At 53.9% G+C, this 24,875-nt stretch overlaps 1 protein-coding gene across 2 annotated transcripts in view; it reads right to left on the bottom strand.

Moving 5' to 3' along the window:
• Positions 1-24,875, bottom strand: part of PLXNA2 (plexin A2) — a 170,988-nt gene that overhangs the window by 61,805 nt on the left and 84,308 nt on the right. For both annotated transcript variants that reach the window (XM_027717820.2, XM_027717821.2), the window contains exons 5-8: positions 9,672-9,772; positions 5,294-5,417; positions 4,208-4,361; positions 2,924-3,020 (exon numbers count right to left, since the gene is read on the bottom strand). In XM_027717820.2, the coding sequence (XP_027573621.2) occupies positions 2,924-3,020; positions 4,208-4,361; positions 5,294-5,417; positions 9,672-9,772 (476 nt within the window). The remainder of the gene's footprint in view (positions 1-2,923; positions 3,021-4,207; positions 4,362-5,293; positions 5,418-9,671; positions 9,773-24,875) is intronic.

Here is a 24,875-nt window from a genome sequence, read left to right as displayed (position 1 = left end):
GGCAGCGTTTTGGTGACAGTCTGCTGGCAGAGCTGTGCCCATGGGATTCAGCTCTGCATCGCAGCTTGTGGCTCCAGAGACTGTGGTGCTGCCCAGACTGGGCAGTGCCCAGGGCAGGGATGGGCTGGAGCAATCCCAGGGTCAGCACAGACAGAGGAGCATCACCAGGGAAGTGGGAGTGTGGCTTTCAGCACTCTTAAAGTGATCTTTAACTCTGGGAAAGGAGGAAACCAGGTCTCAGTGGCTCTTGCCAGCTGGGCACAGGGACAGGGGCAATGCCTCCTGTGCGCTGCTGCCACGAGAACGTGTTTTAATAACTCAATTGTGTTCTCCTTCTGATGCTTTCATAGTGACCTTAATAGCTAAGGAAGCTTATTCTAATCATGCACATGCAAATCTGGGGGAGAACATCAAGAACTGCAAAGCTTATTTAATTACTCATTTGTCTGACCCATTTCTGTCTCTGTTGGATCTCCAGCACTTTGCCCACCTGCCCTTACCTGGCACGGCCCTGGTGTCCAGCATTCCCAGCTGGGACTGGTGGGGCTCTCTGTTTTCCCTCTGAGGGAGGAGGATCTCTCTGACCACCCAGGCCAATGGCTTGGTTTGGCACCTCTCACTGTTCCGTGGTTTCTGTGGTTTCCTGGCTGCTGCTTTCAGCTCTGCCCAGCCCTGGCAGTGGGACAAGGGGCTCCCGAGCTCCCAGACTTACACCAGGTCACCACCTTTGCTTTTTCATCTTGATCCAGCTTTCTCAAGAACTTAAGTCTCTCTGTTGCCTCAAAAAGTGCATCTCTCCACCTCATCCAGTCCTTACCAAAAGACACGTAACAGAGAAGGTTCCCTGACCCACCTGCAGCTCCCTGGGGACACAGAATTCACACACCTGAGCCCTGAACCACCTCAGCCTATGGGTTCCCAACAGCTGGATCCAGCACGGGAGGGTTCACAGCACCAGTCTGCAAAAGCAGCACGTTCCTGTCCATCCCCAAACCCCTCCTGCCCCTAATCTTTCCCTAATGCCACCTCCCAGGGGCACATCCTTCAGACACCAGAGCCCCAGAAGGGCTCGGCTGCTCCCCAGACACCTTCCCCATGGCAGTAAAGAGCCTCAGGATCAATAGATGTCTCCTCTCTGCTGGCTGAGCCCTGTATTCCTGCCTCCTTTTTGCAGGCTGTGATTCATCCCTGCCAGGCTGGCTCGTGCCCTTGTTGAACTCCCTGATAAAAAGTCCAGTGTGATGTAAGTGCTGCAGAATTTACCACCCTGCAAGCACTTTATCTCCAAACACAAGCTGGGAGAAAGGCACGGCCACATGAAGCCAGATGACAGGCCAGGAAGGATGTATTGCCTCTCCTGATCCAAGCCTCAGCTCCTCACTGAAAACAGGGGGCCCTGGAATGCTATTCCTCATGCAAATTCCAAACCAGGAGAATGCAGGAGAGTCTGGGGAGACTGCAAGTGCTGGCAGCAGAGGAGAGGCTGGTGCTGCACAGCCTGAGTGAGTGACAAGGATCTAAGGACAGAGTTGTGCATGAGGGGTAGCAGGACAGGAGGCAGGAGTTATTTGGGTTATGGACAGAGACCACCACAGGCAGCACTGCAGGACTCACAGGGCTCCTGCCATCCCAGTGCCTCTGCTCTGTGCTGTGGCTCACAACAAAATTAAAATCCCAAATGGATGCATGCCTAGAAAAACCACAGGCCAGCCAAGCCCAGCAGCACACAAACCCTCTTCCAAGTGCAGCAGAAAGGCCCCGTAGCTTGAGGCTTCAAACCCAGCACAGAAAGACTGGGAGTGACCCTGCACTGGCACTTGGTGACCCCAGCAGCACACCAGGCTCCAGGGCAGTGCTGGCACAGGAGCTGCTCCCAGCCCTGCCTTTCCCCATCCAGCTGCTGGCAGGTCCTGCCCACAGTCCTTTCAGGTGCTTTAGAGCTTGCTTTGTTTCCAGAGAGAAATCCATAAACGCTTCAGGTCTGTAAATGTGTTTTTAAGGCCAGCCAGCTGCCTGCTGCCTTCCAGCAGCAGACATGCCCGGGGGGGATGTATTTCCATGATCCTCAGCAGCACTGAGCCCTCCAGCCCTCCAGGGAGCAGCCCACTGGGCCTGATTCCTGCCTGGGTTGCAGCCCACCCCCCTCTGCCTGCACCCACCTCCCCCCTGCCTGCACCCACCTTTCCCTGCCTGCACCCACCTCCTCTCTGCCTGCATCTACCCCCCCTCTGCCTGCACCCACCTTTCCCTGCCTGCATCTACCCCCCCTCTGCCTGCACCCACCTTCCCCTGCCCGCAGCCATCTTCCCCTGCCTGCACCCACCTCCCCTCTGCCTGCACCCACCTCCCACCACCTGCAACCCACCTGTCCCTGCCTGCAATTCACCTCCTGCTGCCTGAAGCCCCACCCTGCTGCCTTCAGCTCAGCTCCCAGTACCTGCAGCCCCCCTCCCAGTAACTAGAGCTCGTCTCTCGCTGCCTACAGCCCACCTCTCCTGCTGCCTGCAGCCCACCCTGTTGCCTGCAGCCCACCTCCCACTGCCTGCATCCTCCTCCCATTACCTGCAGCCCCCTTCCCCCTGCCGGCAGCCCCCCTGCCCAGCCCCTCTGCTCTGCCTTCCCCCGCTCCCTGCGAGGCTGCAGCCGAGTTCACAGTTGCGGGCTGGCGCAGCTTGGGGGCACCAGCAGGTTGAGGTTGTTCCAGGCTCGCTCCACCTGCGGCTCCCAAGGCACAGAAAGCTCCACCAGGCACCCGGAGCTCGGAGCAGACACGGAGTGCTGGCTCCCCTTGCACCCCGCGTGTGTGCTGGCTGGACCAAGCGGTGTGATAACCCCCCCACAGATGGTCCCGCAGCCCACCACCCATTTCCCAGGGCTTTTGTCGAGTTTTTGGCTCTGCTGGGGCCAGGGAGGGAGCACTCACAGCTGGTGGGCGCTGCAGTTGTAGAACTTGAACTCTGTGCTGACGAACGTCCTCCCCGTCTCCTGCGACCTCAGCTGGAGCACGACCCCGAACCAGTCTGGGGAGGCAAAGCAGAGCCTGTCAGTCCTGCCAGCAGGAATGGGGGAAGCAACACCAGATGCAGGGGCACCCGCTGAGCCCCCTGCTGCTGGGGTACAAGGTGAACTCAGGCTGCTGCCATTCCCTGCTCCCCCAGCCATCAGGACCCCCACCCACACCCCCCTTGGCTGGACCCCACCCTCCAGCACCCCAGGCTGCTGGGCTGGTTGTCTCCAGCAATGCCTCCCAACCAAAACAAAAATTCAGTGTATTCTGAGAAGCAGCCCAAGACAGGAACCACAGAATCACAGAAGGGTTTGGGTTGGAAGGGAAAAATCATCTCATTCCAACCCCCTGCCATGGGCAGGGACACCTTCCACCAGACCAGGTTGCTCCAAACCCCATCCAGCCTGGCCTTGAACACTTCCAGGAACTGGGATCCACAGCTTTACTGAGCATCACCTCCTAGAACCATCTCCTAGAATAGGAGACACCGCTGGAAACAAGTGAAGCTCTTCAGGAGCCTCAGCACTGGGTTAATTAAGAGCAGATTGCTCTTCTGGAGTTACTGTGGGCAAGTCTAACCTGGCCCTGCTACCCTGGGGCTCTGGGCCCCCAGTGTTCACCAACACTCAGGCACCATAAAATGCCTCAGAAATACAAAGATATCAGCAGGGAAGCCCCGCTGGCACCTGGAAGGATGCCAAGGAGAAAATGAGTTTTAAGCGAGCAGCGTTTTGGTTACAGGAAGAGAAAACACGACAGCAGTGACATTAATGAAGAAACAACCTCAAGATCGGGACCAAAAAAAATTGAAACTGCATCCACCTACCTGTGGGTGCTCAGCCAGGGCTCCTGCTTTCCAGATTCACCCAGTTTGGCACGGCTGAAAGCCCCTGCCCACTCATGAGCCACCCTGGAGGGGACAGACAGCTCCTGTCCTGCCTTGGGAGCTGCCTGGCAGCGCAGGGAGGGTGTAAAGACAGGGCAATCATGTCCTGCTGCCTGCTCCCAGCCTATCCTTCCCTGTGTGGGATGCATTTCTAAAGGATGGAGTGTATTTAGCTCCCTGGGTTCAATAGCCTTTGACAGGAGCATGAATTTCTCCAGCAGCAGCCCCAAAGGCTCTGCTCCACCCAGAAAACACTGCCAAACCCGCTCGGCGCTGTCTGGTGGCACAGACGTCACCAGGAGTCAGTGACTTACCTTGATCCACGGGGATGGCAGGAACATCTTTGGCTGGTGGTGACACACACACCACCTGGCTGCCCGAAACCTGCCCTTCCACCTCCGTCAGGTTCCCGAAGAGGCAGGTGACCCCGGCTGTCAGGTCTGGGGCATCACTCACCAGCAGGCTGAGCTGCAGCGGGGACAGGAGGGAACACAGCAGCCAGAAAATCAGTCAGCAGGCAAATCTGCCCGAATTTCCTTCGTCTTTCCAGTCCCTGCTGCTTTCCCATTCTGTGCAACCCCCTTAAATTACTCACCTGCCCACGGGAGGTGGTCAGATGCCCTTTAATGAGGAGGAGGAGGTTCTTTATGGATAAAAGCCCACCCTGCTGAGCCTTTGGGCGCTGCAGGTCAGGAGTGGGGCAATGGCAGATTTTTGGCCCGTGGTTGCCCTACAGAAGCATTGCCACCCCCAATGCCTGTGTAGCTGTAGCAGCAGCAGTGTGTTCCCTCTCCTGCATGAGAGCAGCAGTGACCATCCCAAAACCCCTCTGCTCAAACCACCTCCCTGCCCCACGGCATGACCGGGAGAGACCCCCCTGCCCCGTGTCCAGTAGGAATGAGCACAGTCCCATTGATCCCATCACAGATGGGGACTATCCCCATGGCATAACAGTCCCTGGAGGCCTCCCAACAGCCCTCCACTATTTCCACACGGAGTGTCAGGAGGGCATCCCAAGAAGGGGAGGCAGCAAAGCCAGGACCCAGCTGCCATGGGGTGCTGGGGGGCTCCAGCAGCAACAGCTGGGATGCTTCGGAGAGCCAGGCCTGAGCACAGCTCACAGATGAGCCTTTTGGGAAACAAAGCCTTTCCTTTCACCAGCTAACGAAACCAGACCAAGAGAAATGTGAGCTGAGGCCCGAGGGGAAGGGGAATTTGTTTCTGCCACCCCCTCTTGCCCGGCTCGGATGACCCCTTTGCTCCCCAGCCCCTCTGCGAGCCTGACTTCATGAGAAAACACTTGTGCCAAGGCTGGAGAACGGAGTGTTCACTGCGAGCCTGGAAAATGCTGGAAGTGGTTCTGGAAGTGGCTCTGGAAGCCCACCCCCCCCCCTGCTTACCGGGAGGCTGTGCTCGGACACGGAGATGCTGCTGGGCTGCACCGTGACGCTCAGGCACTGGCTGATGCTGCCTGCGAAGCGGAAGGGCTCGTGGGCTCGCTCACAGCTGTCCCTCGGGGAGCACCTGCCACACAGAGACACGTCAGAGCACGGAAAACACCCGGGCAAGGTGTCCTGCACCAGCACCTGGGGATGCTCCGCGCCGGCACCCGCTGTCGGGCACCGGGGTGGGGCCGAAGGGCGTCGAAAAATGTCCTGTGAGCAGAGGAAAGACAAACCACAAGGATCTCGTGAGCTGCTCCCAGTCCTGCCTGCACTGGGACACAACCCAGAGCTCCGAGTGCCGGGGGTGACAGTGGGTGTGGGGGGTGTGGGCTGAGCCAGGCACTCTGCAGCCCACAAACTCCTCATCTGCACAGAAACCGAACCAGAAAACAACAAGATGATGCCTCTATTCTGACTAAAACAAAACCACATAGTTCACTAATCATCTCCTCCTGGAGACACAGCCAGGAACGGGACTTTCCAGCTGCTGCCAGCGGTGCTTGGCTGGTTTTCATGCCTTAAGCTCCCAGCTCTCTCCCATTCCCACCAGCAGGAATGCAAGCCCCAGAGCATGCCAAAGTGACTAGGACTGCTCCTAGCACGCTGTGTGCTCCAGGATGGCTCGTTATCCCTGTTTTTCTATTGCAGGTGTCCTTGGAGTTGAGTGACATTCAGTTGCTTCCAGCAGAGCACCCACCGGGAGACTAAGGAAGAATTATCAGTGTTTCAAACCAGATATCTGAGACTGCAGCACTGTCATCCCTCCATGATTTCCTATTTTATGTCGTCTGGGGGAAATCCTTTTCTTCCTGGGGCTGGAAGATGTATTTGTCTTTTGGTACTAATGGTGTCAATAAGCCACCAGCAAACTTTGTCCCTTTTCACTCCCTGCTGATCCTGGACCTGCTTTCACAAAGGCCGGTGGGTCGAGCTGCTGTTCCAGTCCCACCAGCAAGTTCCCTCTGATAGTTTCTGGAGCGTTCCTGGTACCTGAATTAACAAGGTCCTGCTGTCACACTGCTTGTTTCCCTGGCTCCCTGTGGAGCAGCTCCAGCTGTGCCAGACGCACAAACACGTCAGCAGAAACACGTCCAGCCCACGCAGAGGCTGCATTTTGCCATCACGCTCTGGCCACTGACAGAGGGGCAAAACCAGGCTCTGGAACAGCAGCACTGCTCACTGGTTTCACAGAGAAGCTGTGGCTGCCCCACCCTGGGAAGTGTTCTAGGTCATGTTGGGGGGGGTTTGGAGTAACCTGGGCTAGTGGAAGGTGTCCCTGCCCATGGCAGGGGGTGGGATGAGATGAGCTTTAAGGTCCCTTCCAACCCAAACCATTGTGGGATTCTGTGATTCTATGAAACAGTGGGACCAGGATCCTTCTCACGAGGCTGTTTGCTTTAGATTAAGATTAAGTGAAGTTTCCGCTTTCCCTTTCCAAACCACCTGTGTGATCCCTGGCAAATGGTGGTGCTGCTCTCCTCACCCTCTTGCTTTTAGTACCTTTTCCTTTGGAGCATAATGGAGCTAAATATGAATGCTGCCAAAGGAAGAATTATCGAGGTTTAAGTGAATCTGTAAGATAGCTTTAAAGTGAGCTCTTGACTGGAGCCTTTATCTCATTGACTCGCTGGAATGGCTCTTTTTTATCATACTATTTATGGCAGCAGCCCTAACAGAGATAAATAGGTCTGGAGACAATAACACACTTGCAGAGAGCAGCGTGTGGAAGCCTTGCAGGTTTGGGATCCCACTGGGCTGAAGAGACTCTTTAACAATCTCCTCAAGGCCTCTGATCGCTCCCAAAGAGCACTCGCTGCTTGTGGAAGAGGAAGAGCCAAGGATCTGCTCTCCTTGCAGAGGATGAACTTGCATGAGAAGCAAAGCTCTGGCAGGGAGGACACAGCAGAGGCTCCGGGCAGGAATGGGCTGCTCAGCCATTGCCTTCTGCCCCAGGGACCCCAAGATGAGAAGGGCTGTTTGGGAGAAGAACGAGAACCTTTCCCATCCTGCTGGTTTTTAGCACCTTCTCAAATGTCCTGCACCCAGAATTCCTCAAATCCCAGTGCTGCCCATGGCCACCACCTCATCAACCACTGGTTTTTGTGAGTTAATCTGCCTTGGGAATCTCCTGGTTCAGGTTCATGGCTAGAGCCTCCAGTGAGACCAGCTCCTGCTTCAGAGCTCCCTGATTTCGCCCTCACCCACACCTTATCCATCAGCATCACTACAACCACTATCCTGGAATTCCAGGTGTGCAAACACTCCCTGTGCCACAGAGCCTGAACCCTGACTGAGGCCTCCAAGAGACACCACCACCTACTGAGCACACAAGGAGAGCTCTGTGTAATATTGGACAATGAAACAGCCCCACACTTGCTCAGGCCATCAGCCACTCTCTTGCTCTTCCAAGGATTAAATCATCTCCTCTTCTGCCCCTCATCCTTTTAACACACCCTCCTTTTAGCCACCTTTCAGAAACCACAGTGTGAGCATCACACCCTGACATGCCACCCCTTCCACCGAGCAGCTGTTCTGGCTGGAGGAACGTGTAAGAATTAGAGGGGAGAGATGACAAATTAAATACAAACACTCCAGCACTTGGGGCCTCCAAACAAACACGACAGAGGCTTCAGGAACAGCGAGATAAACTCAATTATTTACAGCTTAAAACAGAAGCTAAGAAATGATCATCGCTCCAAAGTGCAGATGCTTGAAGGGAAGAGTTGAGAAATACCATCGGGGAAGGAACCCTTGCTGGGAATAGGTTAATGTTGAAATGTCATGGCCAAAAGGGCAGAGGAAATGACACTTTTCTCTCCTCTTGACATTGAGGGTTTTCTCTCTGCAAAATGAAGATAACAACCTTTACCTGCTTCCCAGGTGGCTTATGAAGATTCAGTTCATTAGCATTAGGAAAGTGCTCGGTGATCCTTGCAGAGGAGCTGCTGCAGGAGGCTGAGGAGCAGCACCAAGCACACCCAGCCACAGGTACTGAATGCAACATCCCCTCCCCATCCTGCACAGCTGTCCCAGCCTCTGGAAAGGCACACAGGGCACAGCCAAAGGGATGGGAATCCACAGGGGGTGGAAATCACTCCTTCTGACAAAGCAGCTGTGATAGCAAAGACTTTCAGACACAACTGCATGCAGGGTGGTTCAGCTGTAGGGCTGGACAGGCCTGTCTGAAAAAGAACAAGCTAAAAAAGACCCCAAATGATGCCCAGGGTGCCCTGGGATGCTGCTGGTGGGATGCTCAGGGCTGTGCTGCTGCCCTCAGCCCCTGCCTGTGTGAAGCCAGAGGGATGCTCAGAGCCAGGGGCTGAGCTGGCTCTCCTGCACCTCCCCGAGCGTGGCAATGACCCAAACGAGCTGCGGGGAGCTGGTTTGCACCCCAAGGCCCACGGGTCCCAAATCCAGGCCGGATTTGCGGAGGAGCCTGGTGTTCCCTGCTCCCCTCCAGCACCTGCTCCTCAGGCACGTGGCCAAGCTCTGCTGTGCGGGTCCCTGAACTCTGCCTCCCCCCATTGCCACGCTTTCCATGCGTTTAACGGGGCTGCTCTGCGAGCTGGCACGGGGCCGGAGGGATTTCTATTCCTCTCCTCCAGCCTCCTCCAGGCTCATCCCTCCTCCCCCGCTCCGCCGCTGCCCGGTGGTCTCCCTTCCGCCTTAGGAAGTGATCCTTATTATGGAGAGAAAGGAAGGACACGGACACCTCCTGAATGCAGAGAGCGTTTCCTGGAGCTCCCCTGAAGGAAAAAAAACCCATCACCCTTAGCCCTCCGTGCCTGGTGATGCAGGTGGGGGGCTGCCAGCCCCGAGCCCCGCGCTCCCGGATCCCACCTGGAGCACAATGGACCTCCTGACCTTTCCTTGCAGCATTTAAATATCTCTGCCTGGTGCATTTAAAAGGGCTCAGTGCTCTGCTCTGATGCTGTAACCTCGCTGAAAGCAGAGTCCCACTCATATAATCAGAGCCCACCGCTGCCTTTAGGAATTCCCTGTTCCTTGGGATTTGCAGCTTGGCGAGCAGGAGTGTGCAAAACACGAGGCCTCCGTTCCCACCAGTTTAAATCCTGATTTTCCATTGTGTCCACATCACCCTCTCCACGCAGTCACTGACCCACTGCTCCCAAACCAGGAGTTTATTTTCCTTTACCTCTCCACAGGAGCTCAGGGAATTTCCAAGGCATTCGCGCTGCCAACGCAGGGAACGTCCAAAGAAGGGGAAAAAACTGATTTGAGGAACTTCAACCTAATTCTTTTCGTGTGGGAGGTGCTTGGTAGGCTTTGAAAGCTGCTTTTACCATCGTGAAGTGGTCAAGGGTGGACTTACATGTGGTGGAGGGAGCACCAGCCACAGTGGGGGTCCCCCGAGCTCAGGCACTCCCCGCAGGTCGTGTACTGCTCACAGGACTCCACGGGCACCCGGGACACCTGCAAGGGAAGCAAACACAGGGCTCAGTGCTGCTCTCACTCCGGCAAAACCAGAGCAGCTCCAGGTCCTGCTCTGCCAGCTGGAGCCACGTAACACGACAGCAATTCACCGCCTTAAATGAATTTGTTCCAATATCCAAGAATAGGAAATACTGGAGAGCGAGACGTGAAGTCAGCCCATCCCCTGGGGGGAATTGTGGGCACACAGAGCCCCAGCTGGGCTCCCACTCCTGGCGCCAGAACCCCCCGACCTCCCTGCCCAGACGTGCTCCCATGGCCAGAGCTGTTCTCTCCTCCCTGATTTACAGTTTGCTATCTCCCACTGCTGCAGGGAGGAAAGCTGGCGGGGAATACAATCCATTGGGATTTTGTCAGCTTGTTTAGTCTAGGTGGGTGTTTCACTGCTGGCTCCTCCTTGGCCACCCTGAGCCCTTCCAGCACCAGCGTGGACTTGGCCCCCCAGGCATGACCCACCAGGGGATTCCTGCTCTCCCAGGAAGAGATGCCAGAGAGGGAAGCCCAGGTGGAACAATCCCAAATCCTTCAGGCAAGGCCCCTGCAGGATGCTGAGGTGTAGCACGGTCCAGACCTGTTTATCAGCACTGAAAACCCCAAAGGCTCCAAAATGACACCAAGCTTTAATCATAGGTCACTGCTTGACAACATGAAGAAATTTTTAACCTTTTTAACCACTTTAACCTTTACAAGCCATCCCTTTGCCACCTCCAACGGGCACGGTAGGTTTGCATCCCTGTCCTGATTGCTGCAGGGGGATGCTCCTGCACTGGCCCATACATACAAATATATGGAAGAAATTCTTTACTGTGAGGGTGGTGGGACACTGGCACAGGTTGCCCAAGAGAGGTTATGGACACCCTAAAAGTGTTCAAAGGCAGATTAGACAAGGCTTGGAACAACCCGGTCAGGGGGCGATAAGGAACGTGACAAGGCCAGAATTCCACCCCAAACCGTCCCGAGATTCGAAGGTTCCATTTGCATTTCTGTTCCCAAACACTGCAAATAATTATTGCCCAGCCCTGCAGCCTTGGCTGCTCCGCTCAGGGCCCTGGGAGTGATGCCTGCAACTGGCTGGAAATTAAAACAACTGCCGGCATCGCACTCGCTCTGTCCGTCAAAACAGCACCCGGCTCCCAGCAGCTGGGAGGGAAAGCAGTGACCAGCAGTGAAAGGAGCAGTGTCTCCCCAAACAACGGCCACTTTCAGGCCAAGTGCTGTTGACACAGTGAGAACCCAGTTCCTCTCTGAAGACGACACCAATAGGGCTGCTATTCTTCTTGTTTCCTCAGCCCCTACTCAACAGCTTTTCCTGAAACCAAAAAAAAAAAAAAAAAAAAAAAAAATCGCCCGTGGATGAGTCCCTGGGATGAGTGGGTTGTTTTTTTGTGGGATTTTTGGTGAGGTGGAGCCCGTGGGGTGGGTGCAAGGCTTAGTTTTGGGGATGCTGAGAGCTGGGAATGAGGGGTGTGAGGGGCAGAGGCAGGTACACCAGGAATATTTTTGGTCTATCCTAGGTGGAAAGAGCTTCAGAAATAGAGAAGGTGATAGCATGGAGATGGAAAGGAAGGGCTTGGGTTGGAATCCTGGCTGCAGAAGGTGTTTGGGGTGTACTCTCAGGGTCTACGCCTTGACTGGTCACATGTGATGTATTTTACCTGCTTTGCTTCTTCCTTTAAGGAGCTAAAAGCACTTTATGGATGTTATGGTGGGGTGGGAGCGAGCCCAGGATCCCAGTGACAGGCACAGCCCCCTGGGATGGCCCATCCAGGGCTCACTCCTGCACCCTGCCCAGTGCTGCCACCATGCCCATGCCCTTCCCACCACCAGTGCTCACCCAGCATCTCCCAGTGCAGACATCACCCTGCTCCTGGGTGGAAAACTAGAAGCAAATGTGTTTTCCAAGCCAGGCAAGCATCCCTTGGGAGCTGCCATGGCTCTCACCCCCTGTGAGAGACACCAGCCACCACAGGATGCATCCAGGAAGCTCACTGGGTTTCCCACCTAAAATCTCCCCAGCATGTGCTGGTGGGTTGGCTCTCACCCATCCTGGAGGTCAGGACAGCCCCCAAAATCCTCAGGCACTGCTGCCCCACCTCGTCTTACCCACAAAGTGAGGCTTGACAGGATCTGTCCCTGTGATTTATATGCAGCTCAGGGCTTGTTTCATGTTTGTGAGGAGCTGGATGCTCTCACAGGGCTCTATAAATAACAGAGGATTTGAATTAGATGAATAAGAGTTCATTAGAGATGATTTTATGTTACGCGTTCGGGTTCTTTTTCTGCTCAGAAGCTGCGGCTTCTGCACATGATAATTCTTTAAAAATGCCACAGGAACTGGGAACAATGCAAAGAGTTGCAGAGTTCCAGCCCAAATGGGACCATTTTATCCTTTCTTTGTAACGCTGGAAAAAGGCAAGGCAGGGAACTTCACCCATTCAACCTCTTTTGGGGACCAAAACAGACCTGGCTGAGGTGTGTGGGTGGGCTTGGTCCTACCACAGGGCAGCAGAGCCCTGAGGGTCCCTCTGGATCAGCAGTTCCATAGCCTTGGATATGCCCTGTGGTCTCTGGCTGGAGGAAGGCACAAAACTTCAGAGGAGAAGGATTTCTTTCTCTGATACTTAATCCTGTGTCTTTGGAATTCACCCTTCGTAGAAATTATTGCCCCAATGTCCAAGTAAAAGTTTAAATGAATAAGTTTAGGCAGATTATGATCAGAAGCACTGGAATATTTCCATGCATGAAAAAAAACTGGGGAGTTTTGCAGTATTTGCCCAGCTCTCTCAGCACTAGCACATAATCAACCCCCCTTACCAGCCACAATCCAAATATCAAATATATTCCAACCCTCCACAGAGTATGTTTCATTTTAATGGACAAACAAGAGAAATCCCTTTAAGAGTAGGACACATCCATATGTTATCCCACACCTCTCATGAACACAGAAGACTGAAAGCTGTATTTCCTTCAGAGACAGCACAGCAGTAAAACATTGCTGCCCTTACTCTTCCTGATGGCAGGTTGGAAAGACTCTCTTGGCTTTAGGTATTTTTAAACTGTTCTCTGACAGCCTAATTGTCATTATGAGACCAAAGAATTTGCTCTGGGCTGGGCAGAGAAGACAAGGAACAGCAGTGCCTGCAGCTGGAAGGAAAACCAAGACGGATCAGGGTGGGGGACAGGGGACTCCCAAGTCCAACAACTTCCTGCCATGTCCCCTTCAGCCAACAAGGAGATGAAAAATGAGAGCATGGAGGCAAAAGAGCAGCAAAATAGGAAGGAAATAGTAAGGAAAGGAGACAGAAAAGCACTGAAGGGAAAACCAGAAGGAAACATAAGGAAGACAGGGCAGAGGGATTTGCTGTTGCCCCTGGTACAGCAGCGGCTGTCGCTGCCACACACCGACATTCCCAGTGATGGGATCCTGTTTGGATTCTAAGGAGGCATCCTGTGAGCCCCTGTCCCTGCACACACCCCCTCCTGCCTCCCACACCAGCAGCTCTGCTCCCCATCCCAGGGGAATGAGGGTCACAGGATCAGCCTGGGCACATTTTATGGCCACCAGCGGCTCAAGAGAGGGTTGAAATGTTTCCCTCAGCAGCCAGATCCAGCAGAACCAACGGAGCCCAGAGCAGTTGGCTGCCCCTGGCAAGGCAGTGGAAAGGGCAGGGAGGGAGGACAGACCCTGCCCATGAGCTGTGCAGGGTCAGCTCTGCAGGCCCACGGCTTTCCAAAGGCAGGGAGCGGGAAAGCGGGGTGCAGTCACCCTCAGCAACCCCAAATTCTGGCCACCACAGCACTCGTGGCATCTCCACCCCATCATCCCCATGCCAGCAGGCACCAGCACCTCTCAGATCTGCAGACCCAAGGTGACTCCCATCTGTCACAGCCTGGTTTATTTGGGAAGGATTTTGGACTTCAGTATTTAGTTTTTAAATGCAAATACTTCTCTTTGCTCACGTGAGGGAAGATAGGTCAGAGGAATGCTTCTGGCACTCCGAGCAAACATCTCAGAAGGTCCATTACCATGGCAGGAGTGTATCCCCCACTTCTCTCTGTGCCAAAATGAACCTGCTTCTCAACAATTAGATGATAAAGTCTCATTACTCCTTTCCCTGACTGCCTGACCCGTAACATCAGCTAAAAAAAAAAAAAAAAAAAAAAAAAAAAAAAAAAAAAAAAAAATCAATACAGACTCTCCAAAACACATGAATTCCAGCTCAGCCAGCCCTCAGAGAAAACAAGTGCAAGAAACCAGTTCCAAATAAATAAATACCTAAAATAAACAACTAAAGCAAAGTTTCCACAGCTTGTGCGTGCCACCAGCCCAGGCCTCTGACCTCCCCGGCTGGAGACAGCCCCTGGGGTGTCCCACCACCACGGCACGCTGCCCACAGACCCCTCAGGGGGCTGGAGTTCAAACAGAAAATCTATTTTTAATGACTTTGGGGAGTGGAGTAGAGATGCCAACTAGTTCAGTGTAATTAAAGCTATCTATCACTCAGCGAGCAGGAGCCCAAAGTTGATGAACTTTCCAATGAGGTTTTATTCTTCCCTTTATTCATGAGAAAACACTGGCTTTGTGCTGGTGCAGGAGACGTGAAAAAGTGTGGGAAGGAGCAAGGAGGACACATCAGTTCCAGCCATTAACGTGTCAGGGTGACAGGAAAAACAAAGTCAAACTTTCTCAGGGGGTTGTAAAAAATTTGACAGACTCCTCTTCTCCTCCCCGAGTCTCCCTGCAAAACTGCAAATGGAGAATCCTCCTGTGGCACATTTGCCAAGGAATTACCAGCGTGCAGGGATGGGAGAAAAAGAGCAAGACATGTGGGTCCAATCCACCCCACACTGTGTGAAAATTCCTACCTGGAAATGACTTCTTGGTTCAAGCAGAGCCCGTGGAGATCTCAGACACGCTGAGACTGATGCCAGCAAGGAGCACAGAAGAACCAGTGACAAGTGGGATGTGGGCAGGGCATCCATGGGGCAGCAGCCAGGACACAGGGGAAGGAGGAAAAGGGTGAGCTTTTAACCAAAAAGCATCGAGGACCGTCCCCAAAGTGCTGTGAAGCCCCTGGAGGCAGGAATACCTGCTCCAGCCATCAGTCCCTGCCACAGAGGAAGGGACCCAGGCAAGGAGGGGGTGAGGGGGAGTTCTCCTGACAGGGACAGCAGCTCCTGCAGGACCCAGCTCTCCTCTCCCACACTGCTCAGCAGAGAAGGATTAGCAGAGCTACCAACGGGCTGTCAGAACCAAATCAACGCCTGTAACTTTTGGCAGAGAGGCAGCTGAGTGGGAGAGGACACAGAGACAACGTTTCCATGGCTACAAGGGGATTATTTAATTACGGCGCTGCAGATGCATGTGGAGAAAGTCCCTTAAACTCTGATCCAAACAACCTTTTCAACGAGTTGGGCTTTGCTGCTATAAGAACCTCATTAGCATCTTAGGAGGACAAGCTGTGTTGGAGCACAGGGGACCAGATCACTTCCTTAGTAAGGGATCAGACTTTCTCCAAGCATTCCTGTCTCCTTGGCTCCCTGCTACCCTCCATGAATGGGCGTTAGGCTCCTGAGGGAGGTGATGAAAGCAAGGGCAGCATGCTCTGGGAAGCAGGAAAGACTGAAAAAATAGCAAATGTCTCAAAGTAAGGCTTGATCAAGCTGTAAAATTGTCCTCAAGCCAGAGTTGCCTCCATCCAGCCAGCCCAGCAGCAGCAGGCAGGGCCTGGGCTCAGAGCAGACTCATGTTCTGGCACTCAGGCTCCTGCAAACAAACACCTTCCTGGGGTTTTACCACGGCTCGAGTTAATCATCACATCAATATGAAACATCTGAGCGGGGTTTGCTGGAATAACAAAGTGCCAGGCAGAGATGCCATCCCCGCTCCCAGGAGCAGCACAGTATCATGGAAACCTGGGGGAGGAGAGGCGGGTTTTCATCTCCAGCACGGGCTGCTCGTGACCGCCCATGGGATGCTCAGTCTGTTCCATCTGGCAGCTCCTCCTCCGCCCTCAGGTGATGATGATGCTCGAGGGCTGCAGAGTGGGCTTGTGCAGGAGGTGGTACAGGGACAGGACAGCCCCTGCCCGGATCACCACCCTCCCTGGGATGCCAGCTGTGTTGTGGTGCAGCCCTCCAGGGTGTGCCCACGCTGGCATCCACGTGCCCACCCCGTGCTCAGACTGGCACGCCAGCGCCAGCTCTGTGTGACAGTCACCACTCCAAAGTGTTTTGGCAGCCTCAGCTCTCCCTCCTGCTTCTCATGGACCATCTGCATGTGGGAAGTGAAGGGCCAGGGATGCACGGCCTCCTCTGTCAGCTACACGTGTCCGCTGCCTCCAGAGCCGGGAAAACCTTGTGCATGTACAAAATTGGGAAGCCATTCTTTAATCTCCAGTGTTGGAGCAAAACCACTGGCTGAGGTATTTACTCAGGCTTCTGGAATTGGAAAATACAGCAAAATTTATGGATTATTATTAGGTCAAACCTGGCCACAGAGGTGCAGCCACACGCTGGTTCCTCCCTGGCTCCTCCGTGCTGCTCCTGCCCCACACGGTGCTGGTGGGAGCTTGGCATCCCCTCACATGGATGGCCATTGAGGAGAACAGGATCCTCACCATAAAATCTGTCTCATTTGGGACTCTAAACCACTTTGTTTTCCTGCAGAACTGATCCCTTGACAAGAAAGGGGGGTGACGAGATAAATGTTTAGACGTGGCAATAATGAGGAATGAGATGCTAAAGGTCTTCACCACAAGAACGGGGTTATGCTGCGATACATCCACGTGTTTCCTCCCCTGGAAAACCACCACACCCCAGGGGAGCTGCAAATTTGTTCTTGGCTGCAAAGAAATGTTCAAGTGAGTTTCTGGAAATCAAGGTCTGTCCACTCAGCAGCTCCATCCAGGCGGGAGATCCTCCTCCTCCTCCTCCTCCTCCTCCTCCTCCTCCTCCTCCTCTTCCTCCTCAGCTCTGTGCGCTGCTGGCACCAGCCAGGGGGACACAACTTCTCTGGTCCTGTGGGAGTTCCCTCTGGGCTTGCTCTGGATTTCAGGATGACGTGCCTGGAGCGGCCACATGGCACATCCAAGTGTCCCTGCCAGGGGATGTCACTGCTGCCACCAGAAGTGGCTTCTTGAAGTGCTGGCACCATCTTCTGATGCTGCTGGGTGAGACCACCCTGCCACGGCCACCCAGCCGATGAGCACTGCCCTTTGCAGCACTGATCAGCCCAGGCCTCAGGGGAACTAATTAATCAGGATAAAAGGGGGGCAGCTTTCCAAAATTTCCAGGCTCAGGTGGGGATCAATCCAACACAGCAAACTTTCATCTCACATCAGTTCGTGGCCTCTGCGTTCGGCGCTTTGCCTCGCTGCCATGGAACTCCTGGCACGCTCCCTGCAGCCGTTGAAAAGTTTTGACAGAAGCTCAGAAAACTAATTAAGGTGAATAATTATAAAGTGCGTGCTTCTTCCCCTCTCTGTTTTGCGAGAAAAGTGGGCAAAAATAGAATCCGGGATAATCCCGGAGTTACAACCGGCGTAATTAGGTGTTGGGCGCGCTCTCACAATCGGGCTGTGCTTATTAAAATTACTGTTTTAGTCGGAACATTTTGCCAGAGAGTCATTAACGGCACAATGCTTCGATTCCCCGCGACTCTAATTAGACTTGGACGCCTCCGGTGCAGGGATGCCCGGCTGCACTGCCCGCTCAGCACTGCAGGTGAGGCACTGGGGGGACCACAAGTGCTGTGAGGAGAGGCTGAGGGAGCTGGGGCTGTTCAGCCTGCAGAAGAGGAGGCTCAGGGGAGACCTCCTCACTCTCTACAACTCCCTGACAGGAGGTGGGGGTTGGTCTCTTTTCCCAGGCAACCATCAGCAAGACAAGAGGGCTGGGTCTTCAGCTGTGCCAGGGGAGGTTTAGGTTGGATATTAGAAAGAATTTCTTTCCAGAGAGGGTAATCAGACACTGGAATGGGCTGCCCAGGGAAGTGGTGGATTCTCCATCCCTGGAGGTTTTTAAGCTGAGACTGGATGTGGCATCAGTGCCATGGGCTGGGAACCACAGCGGGGTTGGATCAAGGGTTGGACTTGATGATCTCGGAGGTCCCTTCCAGCCCAGCTGATTCCATGATTCTATGACCCTGACAAGGCTCCCAGGGTGCTTCCCAGCTCCAGGGTGCAGGGATTTGGATGGGAGAGCGAGGGCAGGGACAGAGCCCCTGGCATCAGGCAGTGGGCAGAGGTTACTCCATGACTCGGAATGCCTTGATCACAGCTCTGACTCTCTGGAGAGCAAAGCAGGGGCATCAGGCTCTGCTCTTTCCTCCTTGGAATAAAGAAATCCCTTTATTTCTCCTGTGCAACGCTCTGCTTTGGGCAGAAATGGGCCAGGTCTGTGCTAAGTCTGTCCCTGGACCACACAAGCCTGGACAGCAAACGGCCACCTGGTCCACAGGGCTGAGGCTGGTACAGGCAGGAGATGCCCAGCTGGGAATATCTGCAACGTGAGCTACAGCACAGATGTTCTGGGGGGTTGATGTTTCCATGCACATCCCTGTGCCCTCAGCAACATCTCCCTGGTTTTGGTGTTGAGGAGCACACGGGACGAGGTAACAACTGGAAGTGGGGAACAACTGGAAGAACTGGCACAGGTGGCTCAGAGAAGCTGTGGCTGCCCCTGGATCCCTGGAAGTGTTCAAGGCCAGGTTGGACGGGGCTTGGAGCAACCTGGGCTAGTGGAAGGTGTCCCTTCCACTAGAGGGAGGGTGGAATGGGATGGACTTTAATGTCCCTTCCAACCCAAACCACTCTGTGATTCTACGACACCTTGAAGGTGGGGACACCTTGGAAGGAATGAAAGCAGCCATCTGGAAACACCCTGAGCATCCATAAACAACATCCCCACTCCGAGCAGCTTCCCAGAATGGTTTGGGAATGATGGAGGCTTCAAAGCAGGTGTGTGCCTGTGTCAGAGAAGGGAGCTCCATGCTCTCAAGCACAGACATCCAGCTCTGTTATGAAAGACCTAAATCTCCGTGGTGTGTATCACAGGAAAGCTCAGTGCCTGCTGCTTGCAATTGCCTTCAGCCGTCTGTTTTTCCTCTCTCCCCATAAAAACCACATGCCAGACAGCAGAGGCCCCTTCCCCCAAGCTGCTAGCCTAGAACTCATGAATTCACTTAAGTTGTTAAAAGGGATTGTGGCAGGCTAAGATAAAACAGAGGAGTTTAAAATGACAAACAGACTCCTAAATGGGACTGGAGTCTTAATGAAAACATTAATGAATGAATGAGGCAACCAAATATTACCCATTAATATTAGACAGATAGATTAGATCCCTAGGCACTGCATTTAAAACCGACATGAAATTACTTCAATTACTCTGCATTGATAAATAACAAGGCCATATTTACTGTTAAAACACATTTCCTCCACCCTCCCCCATGCTTGTTTGGCTGCTGCTTCCCAAGAGGGAGAGCAGACCACTGAGAGGCTGGAAAATGCACCAGGCTGGAAGCTTCCACCTCTCCCCTCCTGTCCACAGGAGACCTGGGCTAGCCAGCACCCACCACAGGTAGTCCAGGGCACCTGCCACAGAGGACCAGTCCCATCAGTCTCAATTACAACCATCAGCACTGCTACTTCAGCCCTGGCATCGCTGTGCAAGAGCCAAAGCAATCACTGATGATCCACTTAAAACCTGATGCTCACAGCAGCCTTCCCTCTCAGAAATTCATTCTACTTCCCCTTGCTGGTGGGTACAGCTGTTCAGCATCCTCCTTTCCACGCTGGGAAAGTGAGATTAACCTGATCAGAGGCCTCTTCTAATGAAGAGATCATAGGTGGATAATTCCTGGGTGTTCGGTGGCATTTACATGCTAATGATGAAAGGCGCTCTGGTAAAGGTAATGTCAACACCAGTCCCTTGTCCTCGAATCTCAGCCTCCAGCCCAACCATCTGCTCGTTCTCAGGGTTCAGAAAAGCCCTGGAGAACAGGGGGAAAGCTGCAAAACATCCTTTCCAGCTCTGCTGCCTCGGCCTGTGAAGCCCCGTGCCCGGATGAAGTCTCCGGGATGACTCGGCTGCTTCCCAGAGGATGCTGTGCTCAGAGCTGGATGCCCTGCTGCTGGGATAAACAGCACACCGGGGCTGGGGTGTCAAACCACTGATGCTTTGCTGCTACGGGATCTTATATATCTGCAAAAAACCCTCACTCAGCCTCATCACATATCAGTAAACAAGAAAGACATAAAATATCTCATTTCGGAGATCCAAGAGGAGCAGCCTGGAGCCAGAGCAGTGTAATGAGCCAGAGAGCCTGAGCCCAAAGCCCAGGTCCTTGCTGCAGTCAGGAGATACAACAGCTCATGTTTTCTTAGGGAAAAGAGAGGAATAACCCCCAGCTTCCCCTCAGCTGGGATGCAATCCCTTAGGGAAAGGCTGAACAGGGTTCCTGGTCACTCCAGCTAAAAAGCTGCTGCATGAAGGATTCATTTAGTGTGGGAACAGGGGGCAGGAGGGCTGAGGGGGCCATGTGTACCATGCAGATATAAATTACCTTCCCAGGAAGGCAACAAAACCCAGTCTTGGTGCTTTCCCACCCTGAAACAAGGGGAAAAGCAGGGAAGTGAAGAGGGAGGAATGCACGGAGCTCTTCCCACAGCTTGGGGATGGATGACCTTTGCAATACTATACCTGTATAAATCTTATTTAATGAAATAATAAAAAAAAAAAAAAAGAAAGAATAGATGAAGGTTAAATCATTCCCTGCAGCAGATTTACACTGAAAACAAAGTCTGTTCAGACAGCGGTTGGTTTACACAACAGGCCTTTAACATTCCTTTCTTAACTACTGGGGTGACTCCTGACCAGCTCTAACCACAGGATGAGTGATTGGAACCCTCCAAGCCAAAGGCAACTTGCCAAGACGGAGGCAGAGGAAACAGCTCTAGTCTGGGGTTTACTTTAAACACACAATTAGGGGTTTTGCTGGGTCACAAGTCACAACACGGTGGTTTTCACCCGTCAAACCTTCCCCACAACATTCCCAGCCCTTGGGACGTGACTTCATTTGCAGTGCCACCACAAAGTCAGCACTTTGGACGCCCACCTCCCCTCCCTGTGCACACCACAGAGCAAGCACTGCTGCCTGTGGCTTGGAAGTGCCCCTGGGAAACTGGGAAAAGCAACCAAGGGCCTCCCATTATGGGAAATAAAAGCTGGAATGGGTTTTGTAGCCCGAGAAGGTCAGGCAAAGAGTTTAGCTTTCATCTTTACCTGCTTTTCCTTGGGCTGCTGTTTTGCTGCATGGGAGATGTGGAATCCAAGAGCAGCTCTGGGGTTGTGGCACTGCTTTGATGAAAGGCAGGGGTGATATAAGCTCAGAGCTTATACATAAACTTCAGAATTGCTGCATTAATGCTCCCAGGGCTGCAATGCCAAGTCACTTGTCCCTAGAAGCCATATCAGCTCCTGCTGTAAACAGTTGCTTTGACATCAGCTTCTCACTGTCCAGACACAGCACTCAAAACGGTGGCATTTTGGGCAAATAATGCCATGAAACTATTTCTGCTCCATCAGAGCCTGAGGAACTTCTGCATATATTTCCATAAATATCACTGGCGTCAGTACAGCAACAGACCCAACAGACTGCGAGGGGGATCCTGCAGACTGCTGCTGAGCCTACCAAAGATCAGCTCCAGGAAAAGCTATGGGGCTGGAAGGAATTTGAAAGGACAAAATAAACCAAATCCTGAGGAAATTGGGAGACCTCAGCTCCTCGGAGAGCCTGGGAACGAGGGGGAATGTCCTCCCAGCCATCAAAACGTGCAAATCGTTGCCCCAGGAGGCTGAAAGTAGATGGCATTGAACAGACCTGCACAGATCAGTTCATTAAGGACAACCTGGGAATGACAAAACCAGGAGAAGGGCTGCTGGATACATGACCTGCCCTGTCTGCTGCCTCTGGCAGGGAATGGGGCACAGGGAACGGCCACGGTGGTTCTCCCTGCCATATGAAAGACATGATACCATCACTTCCGGACAAAATTTAGTCTAAATTATCTTTTTCAGCTGCAAACCTCCCGCGGGAGGCAAATGATACTGGGGCAGCAGAGCTGGAAGGGGATCTTCCCTCCCCTCAGCTGCCTTCCTGCTGGAAGCCCGCACCAGAGCAGCTGCTCCAAGGGCATTTCTCCGCAGGGTAGCTGGCAAGGGACGGGGTTAATAGGCCCACTCCATGTGTGACCTCTCTTCCCTCTCTCTGAGAGCTCCTAATTACCAGGCTAAAGGCAGAGGGGCAGCCGGCGGGCTCTGCCGGAGCCCAGCGCTCCCGCCTGCCCTGGCTGATGGGATCGATCGCAGCCCCGCCGGCACGGGAACGGCCGCACCCCTGGGAGAGGCAGCTGCTCCCGTCCCACCCGCACGTGGAGCGAGCTGATCAAGGCCAAAACCACCCCGGTTAAAGCAGGGGCATCAGCAGGTCCCTTCTTCCACAAAGGGGAGCGGCTCTGGGGGCGGCCGTGGATAAATAAATAACGCCGCTAATGAAATGGTGCCGGCGCAGCCCCGGCTCTGCGGCGGGGACGCAGAGCGATGACTCTATTCCTGATGCACCGGCAGCCTGACAATTGGCAAATGAACCTCCGCAGTTCTATGTTCCCCCTCTTTATTCTTCCCTCATAAAACTGGCAGGAACAGGGGTGGGACAGGGATGCTGGCGGCAGCTGTGTTCAGTATGAAAAATGAGCAGCATATGTACGGGAGGCAGCTGGAGCCCAGCGCGAGGGACCCCACGGCTCCCTCGGGTTATTTCCCCCTCTCCAGTGGGGCCCTGCGCTTAACCCTTGCCTTGCTCCACTCCTGCATGGACCAAACGGGCCAAACCCACAGACCTGAGGCCACACCAGCACCCGGTGCCCTGGGAGGGCAGCGGGTTCCCCGCATTTCTGGCGTGCCCGGGGGGATTAGGGAGAAGTTGTGGCCCTGCTGGAATGGGCAACATGTGTACACACGGAATAACAGACCACAGCTGCTCCCAGAAGCAGATGAAACGTTATCCTCAGTTTATAGCTGAGGGACCAGTGTCGGTGAGGGCAGCACGGGGGGGGCACAGCACAAGGGCTGCAGCGGTGCCCTGTGTCCATTCCCAGGCTGATCTTTAGCCAGAGCTTCATGGGCTCAAGGTCTCTGCCTGGCACCAAGACAAGGTGTGCCCAAAAACGCTCGTGGCACCCTGTTTTGAGGTCATTATCCTAATGCCACCCCTCTCCTGCCCATCTCAGAGGCAGGGCCGGAGTTCCCTCTCCCACACGCCTTCTCCCCACCCCTGCCCGTACAGAACCCCCCCTTCTGAGTGTCTGGCCACTTGCCACCCCTGGCACGCACTGGGACACAGAGGCCACATTTTCTTCACTCTCCTCGCTCAGGAGAAAGCCCAGGGCTGCCCGGGAGGACGTGTCCTGCCACCCACCTTGACAGGGACCCCACGTGTCCCCCCGGCCGCGGCACAGCAGGGTGGGCAGCCCCGCATCTGCCCGCTCCCGACAGCCCCGCGGGCTGCGCTGCCCCACAATACCGCCTTTGTTGCCGGCTCTGGCACGTCCGAGGGTGTCAGTGACACTGAAAAGCTTTGACTGGCCCTTTCTGTTTGTTTTCTTGGCACACGCGAGGATCATTTAAAGAGCCCGACCTCGGCTCTGCCCTGCACCTCGCGTGTGACGGACATGATTATCCAACAGCAGCTTTGCCCGGAGAAGGGGCTGAGCAGAAACCGAGGGTGTCCAGCCCCTCCAGCTCCTTCAGTGCCCATTTGCCTCTGCCTGCTTTCCCAGCACAGCATCACACATCCCAGGCTAGGTGGGGCACTGACCAGGCTCCCCAGGGCAGTGGGCATGGCTCCAAAGCTGCCAGAGCTCCAGGAGTGTTTGGACAACGCTCTCAGACACATGGTGGGATTTTGGGATGTCCTGTGCAGGGCCAAGAGCTGGACTCAATGATCCTTGTGGGTCCCTTCCAACTCAGCATATTGTAGGATTCTATGTAGCCTGGCTGACAGGGCTGCAAGGTTCATCCCTTAGATGCCCACATCCCACGGGACATTGCCTTTCCTAGAGAACAATGAGCTTTGGGGCAAAGTTGGGGAGATTCAGTACAGCCACCCCAGACCCTGCTCAGATCTTCTCCACAGCCAGTCACAAAGATCCGCTGCATGCAACACAGGAACACAAGCAACCCTCAATTCCCCATTTTTGAACCATTTCAGGGTTCTTAAATTGTTGAAATGCTGTGGAAACCTGGGAGGAAAGTCACAGGCACGGCCGGTTTGTGTAATTTTATAGAGCCTTGAAAATCCAGAGCATTTGAATGCCCTAAGTAGCTTTAAAGGTCACAGAGTCGTATCACTGCTGCTTTCACAGGCTGACGGTGGGTCCTGCTCCGTGTTTGCTCCAGGAACACTGCCGGAGTCTCCACGGCTTTTTAGCAAGGATTGCTCTCCAACTGCATTACGCCGTCCTTGCCAGTCAATTTTCTGCTACTCCATCACTTTCCCATTTGTATATCATTACATACGGCTGTCAAAAATAATTTAGGAACCTGACCACCAATGTGAGAAATGAACCCTCCTAAGTATATTCCCAAACTCTCTAAGTCTGAAAGAAAATGAGCTTTAAGCCCTTCTCCCCACAGAAGAAACCCACTGTCCCGTGGCGGCTGTAGCACACCGGCCCCTTATCGCACACAGGCACGTCAGTGAGGGGGTGAGGACCAAAAAGAACATCTCAGGAGACAACACAGCAGAGCTTCAGGGCCACGTCAGAACAGAGAAGCACAAAGAGCTGTCAAAACACAAGGTTTTTCGGATTCTAAGGTGTCGTGTTTGCTCCCAGCACAGCAGGTGCCCACGCAGCCACTCACACCTCCTGCCCAGGCCACCACGGGACCAGTTTGGGCTGGAGCTGAACATATTGTTTGCACTGGAGACTCAAGAAAATCCATTGGATTATCCCAATTTACTGCTCTGACATGGCTTTTTACTTTTCCCATAGGGATACACACGGACAGAGCACCAGGCTGACCC

The sequence above is a fragment of the Pipra filicauda genome, unplaced genomic scaffold, assembly GCF_003945595.2.
Source record: "Pipra filicauda isolate LSUMZ 115617 unplaced genomic scaffold, ASM394559v2 scaffold460_size520110_pilon, whole genome shotgun sequence".
In the NCBI taxonomy this organism is placed as follows: domain Eukaryota; kingdom Metazoa; phylum Chordata; class Aves; order Passeriformes; family Pipridae; genus Pipra; species Pipra filicauda.
This window is presented reverse-complemented; position numbering and strand designations above follow the sequence as displayed.